The sequence below is a fragment of the Leptinotarsa decemlineata genome, unplaced genomic scaffold (assembly GCF_025532065.1).
Source record: "Leptinotarsa decemlineata unplaced genomic scaffold, Ldec_3_MD MMD2_tig00001719_RagTag_RagTag, whole genome shotgun sequence".
In the NCBI taxonomy this organism is placed as follows: Eukaryota; Metazoa; Arthropoda; class Insecta; order Coleoptera; family Chrysomelidae; genus Leptinotarsa; species Leptinotarsa decemlineata.
The window spans coordinates 3,184,228-3,203,092 of NW_027412569.1; the positions used below are offsets into that span (position 1 = coordinate 3,184,228).

At 34.2% G+C, this 18,865-nt stretch overlaps 1 protein-coding gene and 1 long non-coding RNA gene across 2 annotated transcripts in view; both read left to right on the forward strand.

Annotated features, from left to right (window-relative positions):
• LOC111502382 (ras-related and estrogen-regulated growth inhibitor) overlaps positions 1 to 15,427 on the forward strand; it is an 82,237-nt gene extending 66,810 nt beyond the window's left edge. The window contains exons 4-5 of the mRNA XM_023156458.2: positions 7,430 to 7,594; positions 13,880 to 15,427. Coding sequence (XP_023012226.1) covers positions 7,430 to 7,594; positions 13,880 to 14,131 — 417 coding nt within the window. The 3' untranslated portion in view covers positions 14,132 to 15,427. The remainder of the gene's footprint in view (positions 1 to 7,429; positions 7,595 to 13,879) is intronic.
• Positions 5,235 to 6,306, forward strand: LOC141482678 (uncharacterized). The gene is made up of 2 exons (XR_012465654.1): positions 5,235 to 5,967; positions 6,022 to 6,306. It is a non-coding gene; the product is annotated as an uncharacterized lncRNA (long non-coding RNA).
• Positions 15,428 to 18,865: the final 3,438 nt, after the last annotated feature.

Sequence of the window (18,865 nt, forward strand, 5' to 3'; positions counted from 1 at the left end):
AAATGTAATGTAATGTCTTACTCACTGAAAACCAACCTGAATTTACACAACTACGTCTTAAACAATCAAGTTCTGGAGCGTCCTGATACACGCACTGATCGAGGTGTTACTTTTGATTCATCCCCCTCTTTCGATAAACATATTGACACTACTCTAACAGCAGCTTATCGCATGTATGGATTCTTAGTTAGAAATACAAAATACTTCGAAAAAGCTTCAACATTGGAATTACTTTATTTCACTTTTGTTCGATCTAGCCTGGAATATGCATCTGTCGTGTGAAGTCCCTACTATCAGGTTCATATAAATCAACTGGAAACCCCACAGAGGCGCTTCCTTAAATATATGTCTTTTAAACTTGAAGGCGCGTATCCTACTGTAGGAATACCCTATTATGAATTGCTTGTAACTCAAAATTTTTGTAGTCTCGAGGTAAGGCGTAAATATTATTCATTTCTTTTTTTATTCAAGGTCATAAACAATATCATCACCTGCTCTCAACTGTTACATATGTTGAATTTTTGGGTTCCTAGTCGGTCATCTAGGAATAGTGTCACATTTTATCTCAACACTCCGCGTACAAATATAATGAAAAAATCTCCAATTTATACAATGTACGATACCTCTGATTTTGTTAGTCATGTCCTAGATATATTCAACTGTCAGATTACACAAATCAAAAGATATTTCTTAGCTGACAGTTCTGTTTTGATTTTTTTTTATAAAGATTCACAAATTATATTATGTAAGTACATATTTGTAAATGCCACTGTTACTCCCTAATCTGTAATTGGGTTCATCCTGTTGAATAGTGTATGAAATAAATAAATAGATAAATAAAAAAGAACGTGTTTGTCACATATAAATCAACATTTAGGCATGAGAAAGCTGTCCGTGCCTGGATTGCGGCGATTACTTGCGTTAGACCAAAAACGTTTTGAAATGGACATTTCCAGTGCTCTGTTGGCGCATTTTAGGCGGAATAAATCCGAATTTTGGCGCAGAATAATTACTGTAGATGAAAGTTGCATACACCATTATACATTCGAAACAAAAATACAGTCCAAACAATAGACTGCAAAGGAAAACCAGCTCTAATAAAACAAAAAACTGTTTTTTTTGTTTGAGAAAGTGATGGCGACTGTTTTGGGATAGTCATGGAGCTATTTTAATCGAGGAGGATACCACGCATCATTACTTGAAAGGCCATTACTTGAAAGGCCACATTTGCAGAAAAAAATCCTGTTTCACTAAGACAACGTACCAACTCACACCTCAGCGGTTGTCATGTAAAATATCCACGAATTACGGTTTGAGCTGCTTGACTAACCGTCTCACTCATCAGATCTAGGCCGAGAAAATATTTTTGTTTCCTCATCTGAAAACTGCGTTTGAAAAACAGAGGCAAATGAAGAGGCACTCACCTGCGTCAACAAAGTGGGCACAGGTCTGAGAAATGTTTGGTATGACTGAAAATGCATGCAAATCATGGATATTATGGTGAAGTTGGGTATCATTGTGATGAATTTATATCATCACAAAATGAACAGTCCATCTTTGAGAATAGTGGCCCTAGGAACTCAAAAAGCATTAGATACAGACTGAGACTCCAAAATCATCGAACAAACTCTGTTCATCCACAATGTCGATATGAGTAGATGAATGAATCTAATTATAACTTCTGCGCGCACATTTGTTGACGATTACCGAGAAATGAATGGGAAGTTTACTATTCATGCTATTCATGTAACATCATATTGACATTTCTGTGCTAATACTGAAGTAGTTGATCCGATCAAAAAACATGACTTCGTGGTTGAATAACTGCATCAGTTATTATCTTAACCTCAAAATGTATTTCACAAATATAGGTGATCAAAATGTTTGAATATTTACGCTTCTGATTCTGAAAATCATTCTGAACATCAGTTATGAATGACAGTGTCAATTACGACATAGATGTAGATGGAAAGAGAAAGTGATTCGATAGTCTAATCAACAAGTTCAAAATAGAATAGTAGATACAATAGAAATAGAGATAAAGGTCCTAAAAATATGAGCGATAGCTCATTCGATTCGGAATCACCTCAGAAAAATGTTTTTTGAAGGATTTTGGTGTAGGCAAAAAATATATATATATATATATATATATATATACTTCATAAGATCCTGCTATAAAATTTCATAAAAATTCATTATTTTGTCGATTATCATTTTTTATAACTATTGCAAAATGAAATATCCAAGAATTTTTGATAATTTTTTTTTCAATTGATATAGCTATGTCTGTTTTCACATTGAACAATGGCAGTTATTAACATTGGATATGAATTTTTCAATATTTTTAGGAATTTAGTTGTCTAGTTATGATTTAAACAAAAAATTTTTTTTCCTGATTTCAGTTTTCAATTGTTTAAAATCGATTTTTTCATACTTTCATTGTTTAAATATTTGGTTGAGCAATAATTGTGCTTTTAAAAATCATAATTTACACTTTTGAATAGTTTGTCAGACATTTTTTTTTATTGATTATTTAATTGTTTATTAGTATGAAAATTTGTTGTAAACAAATATTGAACAACGTTATATTTTTTTTCTGAAGCAAAAAAAATTATTAAAACAGCTATATATAAAAAAGTGCCATACATTTTTTTTATTCATTATAATTTTATAATTCAATCAATTATATAATTTTTTATGGCACTACATTATATATAGCTGTTTTTATAATTTTTTTCTGCTTCAGAAAAAAATTTACATTGTCAATATTCGTTTATAACAAATTGTTAAACTAATACAACAATTGAAATATAAATAAAAAATTTTCTTTCTGCCAAACTATTCGAAAGTGTAAATCATGATTTCTTAAAGAAAAATTATTTCTCAACTAATTATTTAAACAATCGAAATATAAAAAAATCGATTTTAAAAATTAAAAATCAAAATAATTTTTTTTCAATCATAATTATCTCTGGACAACAAAATAGCAAAAAAAAATTTGTTAAAAATAGTGAATTTCTCTATTTGTTTAAAACAATTCAATAAACAAATTACGTAAACAAATCATATCCTATGTAGTGAATGCCATTGTTTCATGTGAAAACAAACATAGCTGAATATCAATTGAGAAACAAAAATCTATCAACAATTTTTAGATATTACATTTTGAAATAGTTATGAAAAATCATAATTAACAAATTAATAAATTTTTATAAACTTTTATCGCAGGGTCGTATGAAGTATATATCAAAAGGGCTCCACGAAAATAAAAATTTATAGGCCAATTATTTATATCTTTTATCCTATTATTTATGCCAACGGAGATTGGGAAAAAATTTGTTAGTTGACAATTGATACATTTTTGAAAAATGGCGATGAAACTTTTTTTCTACGGTACTCGATTCATTCGAGTGTTGAGAAGATACTAGATTTTTTTCGAATTTTTAAAATGACATTTAATGTCATGAAAAAATTATTTTTTTGATAAACTCTCTTTAGCGGCAGCGCGCGCATGCCGTAACAGCCGCGCGGAACCCTATTTTCAACGTCAAATTGAAATTATAAATAATGGAGATAGAGTTGCGAGAGTCGAAACTTTTTTATCGGAAATTTCCTCCTCTTTAACGAACTTTTTCCAAAGTTGCTTGAATATTAATATTTTTTGAGTTATTAACGAAAAACTAAATACCATTTTTTTCATCTTATTTTGTTAATAACAATTGCAGTTTTTCAACTGCACCAAAATCCTTCAAAAATATTTTTCTGGAGGTGATTCCGAATCGAATAAGCTATCGCTCATATTTTTGGGACCTTCATCTCTATTTTTCATATTTTTGAACTTGTTGATTAGACTACGATAGCCACCTTCATTCGACAAGCCCAGTTGATATACAGTTTGGTGTCAAAGTGAGACTTGAAGTGTTACATTATCAGTGGAAAGAGAAAGAAATAGTGAAACATGGTATAACTAGGAAGAAAATTGATGATGAGAACTATTTAAAGGCATACTTTACACAGACATTTCAGTCGATCACAAATGCACTAGCCGATTTTTCCGATAGTAAAAAGGTACTCCATACAAATAATTCCTTACTTCATCATCAGTAACCAATTTCAATTGAATTATACTTTATGGGATACTCACAGATTCTCGCGATTTTTTTAGGGATGATACTAGACGACGGTAGGAATTCAGAACATTTTTTATTTTTCGTCGGACTTGATTAGTTTTCGAGATATAGCCTGTCAAAGTTTGTATGACGTCATATTTCACCTTCTTTTAAAAGCAATTAACGATTGCATTTCACATATTTTTTTGTTTAACACAACTTTTTCCATATCATCGCACCTTTTTCTATCCCGTTTCAATCACTTGTTGCCGAGTTTCCTGAAATTATAATAAAATTCCATAATTTGTCAGGTGCACACATCGACATAACCTTATAGGTTATGTCGGTGGGTGCACACGAATCACTATTCGAAAATAGGTTCCTTTTAGAATTCGGTGGTCAGGTTAGATGTTGAGGAAACATAGTTTTTTACAAAAGTAAATATTCGAAAATACGTTTCTTTTAGAATTTGAAGGTCAGGTTAGATGTTGAGGATACAGAGTTTTTTAAAATTCTAAAGTAAGGTTAGACTGAGTTAGTTTAGGTCGAGTTAGGTTAAGTTGAGTTAGCATGTGACAAATTATGGAATTTCAATCTTATTTCAAGAAATTTGGCAATAAGTGAATGAAAAGGGATAGAAAAAAGTGCGATGATATGGAAAAAGATGTGTTGAATGAAAAGTATGTGAATTGCAATCGTTTATTGCTCAGTAAAAAAGGCTCATATATGACATCATACAAACTTTGGCAGGCTATATCTCGAAAACTAATCGACTCCGACAAAAAATAAAAAGTGTTCTGAATTCCTACCATCACGTAATATCATGACAGAAAAAATCGCAAAATCCGTAAGTATCCCATGAAGTAAAATTTTCCCGAAATACCCAACCAGACGTTCCTACCAGCTGGGAAAAAAGTCATATCATAACAGTATTCCCGATTTTTCTTTTCATTGTATGAATTATGTAAAGGGTCGCTGATATGTAAGATAGCTAGCGAAAAATGTTGAGATACAAAAGTTTTAGTCCAAAAATGTTTTAGTCCATTGAGTTCATAGTCCATCAAATTTCCTTCGGAAGTTTCCAGCTCGATAACGACGACGCGTATTTCTTTTGTCCGACAGTGATGATGTTGACAACACATGTCAAAAATATATTAAGTGTGAATAATTTTCGCGCAAAAATTACACGTGTAACTGATACTGAGCGCATTGAAATTTTAATGATCATTAGATAGGGTGATAAAAGACGAAGTTGTGACATAGTAGTGGATATTTTTAATGAATAACATCCCAATGGGAAACCTTTTTATAAATCAACCGTTTCAAAAACATTGCAGCGTTTTTATGAAACTGGAGGTGTCAAAGATTGACCAAAAAGTGGGAGACCAGTAAGCGTTACAAGTTACAAATGAGAAAATTAATTGAAAGTCATGTTAGATGTGGTGGAAAATCCAATAAATTCGGCACAACAGAGAGCTTTGAATCATAACATAAATCGATATCCCAATCAAAAAGTTTACAAACTGCAAAAATTACATCCAGATAGAATTCATTTGGTACAAAAAATGAGTGAAGATGTTTTTGATCGTAGAATTGAATGAAAATGTAAACTTTGTTAACCATATATTGGTTTCTGACGAATCTACATGTTGTTCACACTCAACGGCCACAAAAAATAAAATGTCTGGTGTGGCATTATTCGTGGACACGTCATAGGACCCTATTTTATGAACGAAAACTTGATCACCAAACGATATTTATTACTTTTACAACAGCAAAATAATTCCAGAGCTTAGACGATTATTCCTGAATAATAACAATCCCAATTTACCGGCAGATGGGGCTCCTACACATTTTGGTACGTGTCGTGATATCTAGTTGAAACTTTTCCTGATAAATGGATTGGTTGTAGTATACAAAAATAGGCCGCCAAATATCGAAGAATTGCAAGAAAGAATAAGGCATGCAATTTCTACCATTCTTCCTCACATAATTCACCACAAAATGTTGTTCAGCGAGTTCAATACTGTCAGGAGGTGAATGGTTAACACTTTGAACACCTTATTCAATAGAATTTCAAAGGAGATATTTGTTGTTTATTATTAAAATTATTTTCTCTAAATTTCTCCTGGCATGAATATTGTTTTTATAAAATTTTAAATATTCTGAACATTCAATAAAAATATATTTTATCGTTTCATGCATTTTTATCAACCCTGAATGATTATGCTTTTTTATTTTCTGTAAAAAATTATAATTGAATTGTAATCATATCCACAAACTCCATCTTGTGTGACTTCCATAATAAATATCAGTTGAATTCAGGAAATGATGTGCTATATCAATTTTGTTCAAAATTTTGATCAGAATTCAAATATGAAATAATATATAGGATATTCTATTGAAGAAAAAGCAACTTTATTTGTTCCAGACTTTTTGAGTGATCCTGTATACTCAATTTGTATTTTGTGTGATATATTATGAAAAACCCTGAAACATTCGTATCTTAACATATTCCTCTAGCTTACTTCAAGAGATAATGGACTGTTTCCATAGATATCAGTGACCCTGTTTGTATCAAAATAGGTCACAGAACGGAATTTAAATTTGATCATTGCTCATCATCACTATCATTGTATCGGAAGATCGGTAAATATAAGTTGAATAAAAAAAAAAACAGAAATTCTCTGTCTCTGTATGTTGCCACCATCAAAGCCTTTTTCTGTTGCTCACCTTTTCATTCAATTTTGTTCACTTCTCTGAAGAATTCTCAACACGATTCTAGTAAAAATATATCAATATCTAACTCCATATGTCTTTGGAATGTTATTCATATTAGACAATGGGATAATGGCTCTAGAGGCTTTTTCTCTTTCAGGAAAATAGTTGAGTGAAGTATCCCTATAATTTTTTGAGGCACAAGGCTAGAAATTTTGTATCTTACAATCTATCGCGCATATTTTCGTAATCCCTATTTTCCTAACTGTTTCCCAATAACCTTTGATTATTTGTCACGTGCCTCCTTCGATTGGTGATTTTCATCTATCATAAGTAATTATGATAATATTAATTTTTTCAGCATCTGCCATTGCTTATATTCTGAATGCTATTTCGATCTTTCATAGGTGATTATGAATTAGTCATTCTACACCAAGAGTTCCCATCTGGAAAGTTCTTTGAAATTACTAACACAAGGTAGTTGGAATTTTCCAAAACTGATCTGTTGCAACAAATATAGATCACATGAATATCAAATATTTATTTCAAATCTGGTCTACTACGAACTCATAATTTTTTGAATATTTTATTATTTTTTACAGAATGAAGATGATCTCCCTCCCGCAGAAACCATAAATTGGGCAGATGGCTTGCTTTTGGTCTACTCGATCATAGACAGACGTTCTATTTCGTATCTAAGAAGAGTAGGATCACTCATTGCCGATTTCGACATTCCTGTGTATATAGTTGCCAACAAAAATGATATGGTAAGAAATTTACAAAAAAGTGATGACTTGAATAAATTGAATAAAAACACTTTTGTCTAAATACCACTGGAAAATTTTTATTTTACGACCGGTTTCGGGTTTGATCCCATTATCAAGTATATCGGTAGCGGTTGCAACTTATGGTTTTTATGGCCCGGAGTCTCTGTTATTCGTTCAAGAACTCTGAAGGAGAATAGGCCAAGCAACGAAAGATCACCTACCTCTTTTTCAATAGAAAGAATTAGTATTGCTATTCAACGTGGCAATGCTGCTTCGGTCCTTGGAACTATTCCTCCTTCACATAATTTTGATGAGATCATGCATTGCCCTAATTTAAGTACCGAACTGAAATATCTTCGAAACGAGCCCAGATATGTGAATATCCATCAGTCCCCTGTCAAGGTTAATTCACAAATGATTGATCCACCTTCTTTTTTTTCAGTGCGGTCAATGGACTTAGGTCATTCTTGCTCCTCAAATATGAGTTGCAGTCCTCGTAGTTCAGGTTCCCTTTCAGTAGAAGAACTTCATAAAGCAAGAGCCGAATTGATCCTTCTACGAAACCCTTTTTCACTTGGAAGGATCGATTGCAGCTTGAGAAATGGTTCTTATGGAGATTATGTGAAACATGTTCGAATCATGTACGAATCAGTGGAGTTGTCCTGAAAATCTAGAGAAGAAAATTGGATTGGATAATTTAGGAAATACTTGCTACATGAATAGCATTTTACAAGTGTTGTTCATCACGAAGAGATTCAAGAACGAGGTTTAATTGATGAACGAGAACGGGAATGTTCCCTACTCATTCATCAAACTCAAACACCTGTTCATGCAGCTGCAGTTTCGCAAGAATGTATCATCTTTCCTTCCAACCGATTTCCTGGAGTCTTTGAAGTCCACTAGATACTCGTTAGGACAACAAGAGGATTGTGCTGAATTCTTGGGGTTCTTGTTGAATACTTTTCGTGAAAAAAACAATAGCAAAATCAATACTCCTGACTGCTCTGGTTTCAATGATTCCGTACACTCCATCTCGTCTTTTGTTTGTAAATCTTTTGCTGGAAAAATCCTCACTTGTTTACTTTGCAGTAAATGTTCAAGAGGTAGTAAAAACTTATGTGAATTTCTGGAACTTCATCTAGCTTTCCTAATATGACTGATAACCAGTCCGTGCAAATTTTATTGTTAAATCATCTGAAAATTGAATCTTGAACAGGTGATGATCCACTGTATTGCCAAACATGCGCTAAACTAATTAACTGTTATAAGGAAACAAGTATAGATGAGGCACCAGTCAGTCTAATAATAACACTGATGAATTTCAAACAGGACTCAACCTCTGACGGAAGCAAGAAACTCTTTCGAAGGTTCGAAATAGATGAACATTTCAATCTAGCAGACCACTATTACAATATTCATGCAGTCATTGTTCACTGTGGTTCTAGCGTTGAATTTGATCATTATTACGCCTTGATCAAAGACGAAACGGACTGGTTTGAGTTTGACGATAGTCATGTCACGAAATGTTTTGGCGATGTATTGAATCTATTGGAGCCTTTGGAGATACCCTACATTCTATTTTATGAGAGAGAGGACATTGGCAGATCAAGATCTTCAGACGATGTGGTGCTGCAGGTTTTTCCGGATTTTCCTGCAGCTGAAAAAGCCATGCTCCACTGGAATCAATGAAGTCGCCCCAGAGAGTCAATTAATTTTCATTGTTGCTTTTATTTTTATCGTTGTTTCACAATGAAATTCTTTCATACATATATGAGTTCCCAAACTTATAGTGAATCCTTCCCAACAGTGTCATATATTCGGAGTGTTGACGAGCATTCACAAAGTTTCATGAATATGAGTAGATGAATTCATATTCCATAAATTACAGATATCAAATAACTTGGGATGGTGAAGCATATCAATAAGAATTTGACCAGAAAACCGAGATTCATCGTATGAAATCTACCAGAATGGAAAGAATCTGATGAGTCTGGAAGAAACATTACTGAGAGACTATTCAATTCGAGCACAATGAATCATATCCAATCTCTATGATACTAATAGAGGAGATATATTGGAAAACTTGAATAAACATATGAAGATGCATGAAAAGACCAAGGAAACATTTCCTCACAAATAGCCTGTTGAAAACCCCTGAACTGAATAAGAGTTTTACCAATGGGAATCATTTTTTTAATGCATTAGGCTCTTAAGACCTGACAGAAGTTTCATACACCACCAGTGGTGAAATCCATGATAACATATGCATCTTCGGTTTGGTGACTGTAAATGAAACTACCGACCTATGTTAAGGAACCAAGCAAGTTGCGATCTCTTACTCATTAGGATTATCGGATACACACGCAAATACATAACGTTTAAAGTCATCCTGATGATGAGCTTGCCAGAAACATCTGATTCATCGACAAAGTTTGGATTTGCATCACAGTTTTCCGATTGGTCATTACACATACGTCTTGGAGGCAGAATTATATGAAACCTGACAATGTACAAGAGATATCAATTGGAGAATGACATCAATTGCAGAATGACATCGAAAATAGTCTGTGGAATTCATATATAGATTGACTCTATACCGGATATCAGCACCCTCACGAATCATAGATAACGGAACGACTGCTGAGTGTGCTAGTCATGGATAATTACCTCCGTATATCAGCTCTGAACCAGCTGTGGGGATACTAAAATCTTGGCATTTGTCCAAATCTAGGAATTGATTGAATGTAGAAAAACACACGTGGAATCTTTCATGAAAGGACCATCTGAGAAAGCCACAGAAAAAATGCTTCAATGGAACATGGAACGGTCCATTTATTGCAGAACAAAATTATGCTGTATAATGGATACATCAATTGAAAACACTCTAACAAAGAAGCAAGGATAACTCGTATTTTTTCTGAAGAATTTGAGGCACTGAATGAAAATAACCTGGTTAGTGGACTGTCATTGCGGCAGAAATCATCAGTGATTTGTGATTTCACTGCGAGGACGAAAGCTCTATTTTTAAGTCTCAGCAACGACTGGGATTTCGACTCGACCTTCCACATACTTTAAAACAAACAAGAATAGATCAACAAAGGCCCGTTGGCTGAGGCCCGTTGTTCGAGCTGTGGCTGTGGAACCATATCGTTGGCTGCGTTTTGTTGATGACACGTCTGTGGAATGGCAAGATGGTGAAGAGACACTAAGCAAATTTCTTTCATATCTGAACTATCTCGACCCAAAAATCCAATTCACGATGAAACAAAAAACGCAAGGGACACAGACAGGTACCTGAACAAAAACTCCAACCATCAGCCACAATAAAAGAGAGGGGTGATCGAAACGTTGGTTGGTTGTGAACCTGAGAGTCTTCCTGAGGATCTCAATCACCTGGCGAAGGAGACTTTGAGTGGCCATACAAGAACGGTAAAGTAACCCAAGCTGAGCTGGTCAAAGGAAGAGCTTTCGTTTTCTTTGTTGAAAATGTAACAAACCGGATTGAAAGAATCTCAGAGGAACACGACGTCAAATCAATATTTAAGCCAACAAAAATGATCAGACAAAGTCTAAGGCCAGCTGCGGACCGAGAGAAACTTTAGCAACTTCCGGGGAGTATCGTATTACTTGAAGCTGCGTTTTGGTCTACATTGGAGCAACTAATGTTGTAACATACAAAACAAGTTGATAAGGCGTTTTGAACTAACGTTGCCACAGACATTATTTACAGTTTTTTAAAGGAATTGGCCGCGGTGGTAGTGCGCCCGACTCATGATCGGAAGACCGTAGGTTCGATTCCCGCCTCGATCAGATATTTTTCGATAGAATTTATCTGGTTGAAGCTGGAATGATTCTGCAACCGTGTTAGGAATCACCCCTCAAAAACTAAGACCTCGTTAGTCCTTAGCTCGCACAAGTTTCTCAACATCTGAAAGTTGTCGTTCGTACGGGGGCGACAGCTGATTAACGGAAAAACAGATTTATTTTGAACCATCTAAAAAGAACATTGCTATGATTTTTGCTTACTTTCTTATTATCAACACCTCAACATGCGTATTTGCAATAGGTTTTGAGTGTATTTTATCGAATTTCGGTAACCTCATGAATTTAATTAATTTTATCTCAATTGTTCCAATACACTTGAGAGCAATAACATTTTTGATCAGAGAAAATATACCTTTCTAAGAATATATCACAAGCATATACTTCCCAACTAAAAAGTTGGGGATTGTACCTGTCACAACCTGAGGGTTGAAGGTAGGGATAGCATTTTTCCGTTGAAGTATGTCGACTTATAATTCAAATTTGACGTGTTTCGGGATTTTGTCATTACCAGTTGCCAATTTCCAAAATGTTGAAAGGATGGGTTGGTTATCCTTCTGACTAAGTGTAGGTCTTAGGTCCTTTCTGACCTAAGACCAATTACAATTCTACCGTATCTCTCTAAAGTACTGGAATCGATTCTATAAAATCAGATTGATGAGTACGTCAATGAAAATCATTACATAACATCTGTACAATCAGGATTTAGACCTCAGCATAGTACCACCACGGCTCTTCTGTCAATTACTGACGATATTTTTCAAGCTGCAGATGAACAAAATTTGACCTGTTAAATACTTCTAGATCACAGCAAGGCATTTGACACTCTAGATCATGAAATATTGTGTGACAAACTTTGTCCACTTCGGTTTTTCTCGGAAAGCAGTGTCTTTCTTAGAAAACTATCTGAAGAATCGTACTCAGAGAGTTGTTGTGGATGAAGTTATTTCAGATGCTCTGCCGGTATTAAAGGAAGTGACAAAAGGATCTATCCTTGGGCCCTTGCATTTTAGCTTTTATATTTGTGACTTTTATGTGTCCGTGAAAAAATGCAATTTACATCACTATGCAGACGACACGCAGTTATATTTCTCTTTTTCGCCTGGCGAGTTTACATCTGCTCTGTCGCATATTAATAACGATCTCCAAGCCATCTTTGACATTTCTACTGCCCATAAGCTCAAGCTCAATTCTGACAAATCCGCAATAATGATGTTCGGAGCTAAGAAGAACAGAGAGCTCACCAACTCTACATTTCAAGTTCGCATCGAAAACGATATACTTCCCTCCGTGGACGAGATAAAAAATTTAGGATTGTGGTTTGATCTGGATCTTCGCTTCACTGAACATGCCAGCTATCTGAACCAATCTTCTTATAACATTCTCAGACAGCTTTTTCCTAATCGTGATTTGCTCAACACAAACTTAAATCTCAGACTATGCGAGTCTCTGATTATGTAAAAAATTTCCTATTGCGACAGTATTTATGGACCTGCTTTAAAACAATCGGATGATCTCCGACTACAGCGCATTCAGAATAGCTGTCTACGTTTCTCGTTTGGTATTCGGAAATATGACCATATATCCCCAGCAATGCAAGAATCAGGATGGTTAAATGTTGAGAAACTTAGAAATCTACACCTTCTTACCAACACACATAAAGTTTTGATAACTCGACAACCTGATTACTTACTGAAGAAGCTTGAAACATTCTCTACGATTAACAGCTTTACTACAAGGAACAGTTCAGTTCTAGTCATCCCCAAACACAATTCTTTCATCTCCACCCGCTGCTTCTCGTATAATACACCCAAATATTATAATCAACTACCCTGCGAATTTCGATCATACACCATCGTAAACTTTAAAAAAGACTGAAGACTTATTTATCTCATTAGCCTCTTGTCCGTTCCCGACCTTGGCATTTCTGAAATGAATTTTATAAAGTAAAGCAATAACTAAACTGTTTTGATATTGTTAACTCGACTTGTGTTCATATTATTCATTTATAGTTTCTCCCAGGTTGAGTTGAAAAATAGCCTTGGCTGATTCTCCGCCTATTCACCATATACTGGAAGTTCTTTTCTTTGTTTTTGTTATTGTTCCTGTATACTGTTTTATTTTATTTTTGTCTATTCCACTTGTATTTTTATGGTGAATAAAGACGAATTATTATAATTATTATATGTACCGTAACCGAAATAATTAATTTATTCCATTTGACTTTTACACACTGTATAATAACTTCAGTGTTTGAAGTTCGATGATTACTCATGTTGTACGAAACAGAATATTTCCACATGTGGTTAGTTTTTTGTAAAAAAGCTCCTTGATTTCCTTCGTTTGATCATGGGGAAGTAGAAAGCTAAGGAACTTTCTTCCCAAAACATATGTTGAATTTGATTATTATTCTCGTAGGTCATTTGAAAATAATTGTAAAACTCGCAAATAACTTCGTTTCAGGTCCACCTTCGAGAAGTAAGCGCCGAGGAAGGCGCCATCTTGGCGCGTCATTTCGAATGCGGTTTCTCAGAAGTCGCGGCAGCAGAGATGGTGGCGCCAGTTGCCGTCGTGTTTCAAGAGCTCTGCAGGTCGGTGCTGGCGGCCCGCAGGAAATCGAAGCATTCCCTGCTGGAGAGAATGCTGGGGACTAGAACTAGTAATCTCCGACTCTACGCTAGAGGGAAGAGCGACAGTGCTTTGCCGAAGGACTGATGGGTGTACTGTGTGAAATTTTGGATATTTTGTTGGCAATTGATGTTACTTTTCAACCAATATGGCCTATGTTTGTGTGATATGGTTGTGCAAAAATGTTTTCTACTTTCAGTATATATTTATCACAATAATCACTGAGGCACTTTATGATTGTCCTCAATTCAAGCATTGAATAATTATTCGTTTCATGTTTAAATGAAACATTCGATAAATTACTTATTGATATTTCTTATTGGGAGAAATTTAACAAAATCGTATGAAAATATTTTTCACAATAATCAAGAGTTTATTCATTCTCAAATATAGCAAAATTTGTCCAAAATATTTTTTTGATAGATGTTCATATTTATATTGGCTAATATACTATTAAATTAAATATCTAATATATTTGTAATATTAAATAAATAATTTGGAGGTGTCATTGAAGTTTTGTACGGTAAAGTATAGTTTGCTCATTAGTGAGCAGAATATTCACAATGTACAGAATAGTAAGTTTGGAGTTTGTTATTTTTAATTGTTAATAAAAAAGTTTGTGGATATAGTTGAATATAGGAAGAAGGAAATAACTTTTGTCTGATGTCTACTTAATTTCCATTTCAACATTGAATTATGAAAGGAACACTTTTTTCTATGAACATGGGGAAATAGAAAGCCAGCACCTTCCTTTCCCAAGAATGTATCTCCCCTGAAAATATACCCCTTTCAATTCAAATCAGGATTCCAACTCACTTCGATATCCGAACATATTTTTATTCCGACTTGTTGCATTTTATTATATTTTTAGATGAGATATACAAATCAGGGGCGATATATCCATTTCTCGAATGAATGTCTGATTTCAAAAAAACCTAATACAAGTTCATATCGTAAATCATTGCTGCTCACTATTAGATAATTTTTATATAATAATGATCAGATCAAAAAACGTTCAATGTGCCTTCTCATGTAAATATTTGTAGTTAGATTGTATTCGTGTATATTTATTTTCAGAGATATAGCGTACAACCTTTTGGGTGAAGGTTGTAAACACATCAAGATGCATGGTATTGGCAATGCCACTTCAATCCCTAATACTTTCATCAAACACGTGTGAAATGTTAATTCGATCTCTAAAACACCTTATTTTCAGAGTCATACGGAATTAGCTTCTGAATGAGCAGTGTGCAAAATCTGTTGAGTGTGTACTTGATGGTTCAGGTTTAAAATGCCAATTCGGTATGTCTCTGAAAATACTTTACTCACAGTAGAATGAAAATAGTTGCATATTTCATTGATGTCAATAAAATTTTTAATCAATATAGTCTAATTATTCTTTCTCATATCTCTGAATATGTAATGGCGGAAACAATGGCAATAAGACCAAAGTTTGGGCCAATATTGAAGACAGCCAGCCATTGCTGCAGATGTAACGAATTCTAGATTTGTGTACACAAAGTTACTACTGCTAATAGCAAAGGATAATCATATGATTGGACAGACGTTACCATTCAATACTCAAAGAGACTGATCATAACTATTCTCTACCAGATTTGTAAAATTTATTTTGCTGAATATGTGACGAATATCAATGTTTTTGAGTAAGCATGGAATTGAAAATGAAAAAATTAGAAAGATACCTGATTTTTTTCAATCTGATTAATGATTTCCACCGTCTGTGAACTGAAATCAGCCGATGGAGAACTTCATACAGGTATAGAAAGGGCGCTTTTCAATCCAGCCTGACGAATTATTGCGTAAACTCAAAGTATTTATCGACAAAGACCAATGTATTGTTTATCGTTGACTCATCCCATTCAAAAATATTGCATATCAAATGAAGAACCAAGAAATTGAACAGATATTTATCTCAACATTTCGGCCGATGGAGAACTTCATACAGGTATAGAAAGGGCGCTTTTCAATTCAGCCTGACGAATTATTGCGTAAATTCAAAGTATTTATCGACAAAGACCAATGTATTGTTTATCGTTGACTCATCTCTTTCAAAAATATTGCATATCAAATGAAGAGCCAAGAAATTGAACAGATATCTATCTCAACATTTCGGAGAGCGAAATCTCCCTCCGTTTTCAGAATTGAAAAAATGTCTTGTAGTTTTTTCTTGAATCTGTTTCATTTTCAAACTTCCTTGGCAAATTCTTGATAATAATCATAGTAATCTCACAATAAATTTAATTCAAAACGCGTTTTGCTACACGGTAGCTTCATCAGTTACTGATTCATCCAACTATTCCACTATTCTAGTATTCCAGTCAAACAGGTATATTTTGAAAAACAATTGGGCGAAGTATAATATTACTTCTAGTGAGCAGGTAAAATATTGGCATTTTATGTCAAAACACGATCCTGTTTTCCAACTCCACAAACGATCAGTAATGGAATTGGCCAACACTTGATGAAAATCCATTACGTATTCAAGAAACACTCACTGTCAGATCTGAATTGATCACTGTAATGTAGCTAAATAATTTGATACATTTTCTAGACAGGGACAATACCAAAATCATTAATAAACATGATCGTGCAATTTTACACATACCATCTTATATGGACATTATTCATAATTTCTCTACACATTTCCATCAGTATGAATCAGCAGTTTGAACAATATGCTTCACAGACTATTGAATAATCCATTATTAGGGTTGAGTTTTAAAACAGCTGATACTCCGCCCATTCACCTCAATATTTTTTAACACGCTTTCATCAGCTTCACCTGTATGTATATATGTGTTTATGTATGTATGTATGTTTGTTTGCTTGTAACTCTCAAGCTCGGGATCTGTATTTGACATTATTATCGACATTACTGCTTGATCTATTCGCCGGCAGATGGCGCTACATGGAACCTCCTGGATATGTCGACATTATTTCTTGAACTATTCGCGGGCAGATGGCGCTGTATGTAACCTCCTTGATATAACTTCACATGTATTTATTCATTGGAAAAACGTATTTTTTTAATACCCTCTTTTGCGCGCCTGCTGCCTTGGGCTTGGAAGCTGATTTTCAGGCTCCCTTTCCGGAATCGGATAATATCAATGGTCATTTTTCTAGATAATATATGGCTGATTGATCCCAAAGTTTAGATAAAATAAATATAGTTTTATAGCATACGAAACTGAAAAATTAAAAATAAATATAATTTAAAAAACTGAAAAACACGCTTGTAAAGAACATCGAACTGAAAAGTTGAAAATATTTTTTTAAATAAGCTTAAAACAATAACGAACGAAAAATACTGCCATATTTTTAATATATCAAGCGCCCGTCGCTTTTTCTACAATAATACTAGTATTTTTCTTCCGTTATTGTTTCAAGCTTATTGAAAAAATTATTTTCATCATTTTAGTTCGATGTTCTTCAAAAGCGTGTTTTTTAGTTTTTCAAACTATATTTATTGTAGTGTCATTGCTTTTCGAGTTTGAAAGCTGTGGATTTTTGGAATTTCTTCCTGACGTATCGCTGGCGCGAGTGGCTAGCTTCTTCACAGGTTCAACCATCACGGCTTGCTGTTCGATGACTACCATTTAGGCTTCGCAAAGCATATTTATGCCATGTCAGGTAATCAGTTGTATTAGTACCTGTAGTTGTACCTGTATTTTTAGTTGTATTTCAACCTGTATTGTACCTGTATTTGTACCTGCATTTGTACCTGCACTTGTACCTGAACTTGTACCTGAACTCGTACCTGCACTTGAACCTTGAACATTAACAATCTTGCTGCCTGTTGTCCTGTTCGTTATTCTAGAATTCCTTAAAATGGGGACCATATTCGATTGAGGTTCACCGCTTCTTCTTTTCTGTTGAAATTCTCCGTGTGGCAAGGTATTTGAGTTCCCTGTCCAGATGTTCTGGTTCACATATTCTCCGAGCCCCTTCCGTTAGAGTTGAGATGACTCCTCTCTTTTGGCTAGGATGGTGGTTCGATAGTGCATGCAAGTATCTATTTGTGTGTGTGGGTATATTTATTGTATATTGTTTCTTTATGCTTGTTCTTTCTCTTGAAGATGATCACTTGGTTATTGAAACACGTATCGGGGTGGTAATAATAACGGTTTGGTGTTGGGATTAAACTCCAGTAATATTACTACTTCAAATGTTCCAAACAGTGCGTCACAAATATTATAATAAATCAATTTTCAGGGGGAAATTGATTGTATTAAATGAGTTGCCATCAACAACGGTTATGAGGTTGATAATATTGACTCTATTCTTTTCTGAAACCCACAAATAAGATCCATTTACCGGATCTATCCCACTTCAAGGACGATACTGAAGGGCATAGGATATTGACAACATCGCTGGTTTTATGAGGAAGAAAGCTTTCGATCAGGCTTACAAAAAAACAATAATCCTTTGAAAATGATGATAACAAAAGTCAATTCTCGGATTAATAAGGAGTACCTACATATATAAATTGACTAGTAATTCTTTCCCAAAACTTTATATTGGCCAAACGGATCTTTTTCTAGAGAGTTAAAGAACATATGAGTATTTTCTCGAATGTGTAGACAAATTCTACCTTTTAACCACAGCTATGACGTTTTACATTTGTGTTGGAAACACAATCTTTTGGATTGTTTGAAAATCGATAGACTTGAGAATTCGTAAAATGTACTGAAGAACCGAATATAATCGAACTTTTCCTCTCTGTTGAATCTGTTTTCTGATATGCTGATTGATGTCAATACATGTCCATTCAAAGCGTTGGTTAAATTTCTTTTATAATGT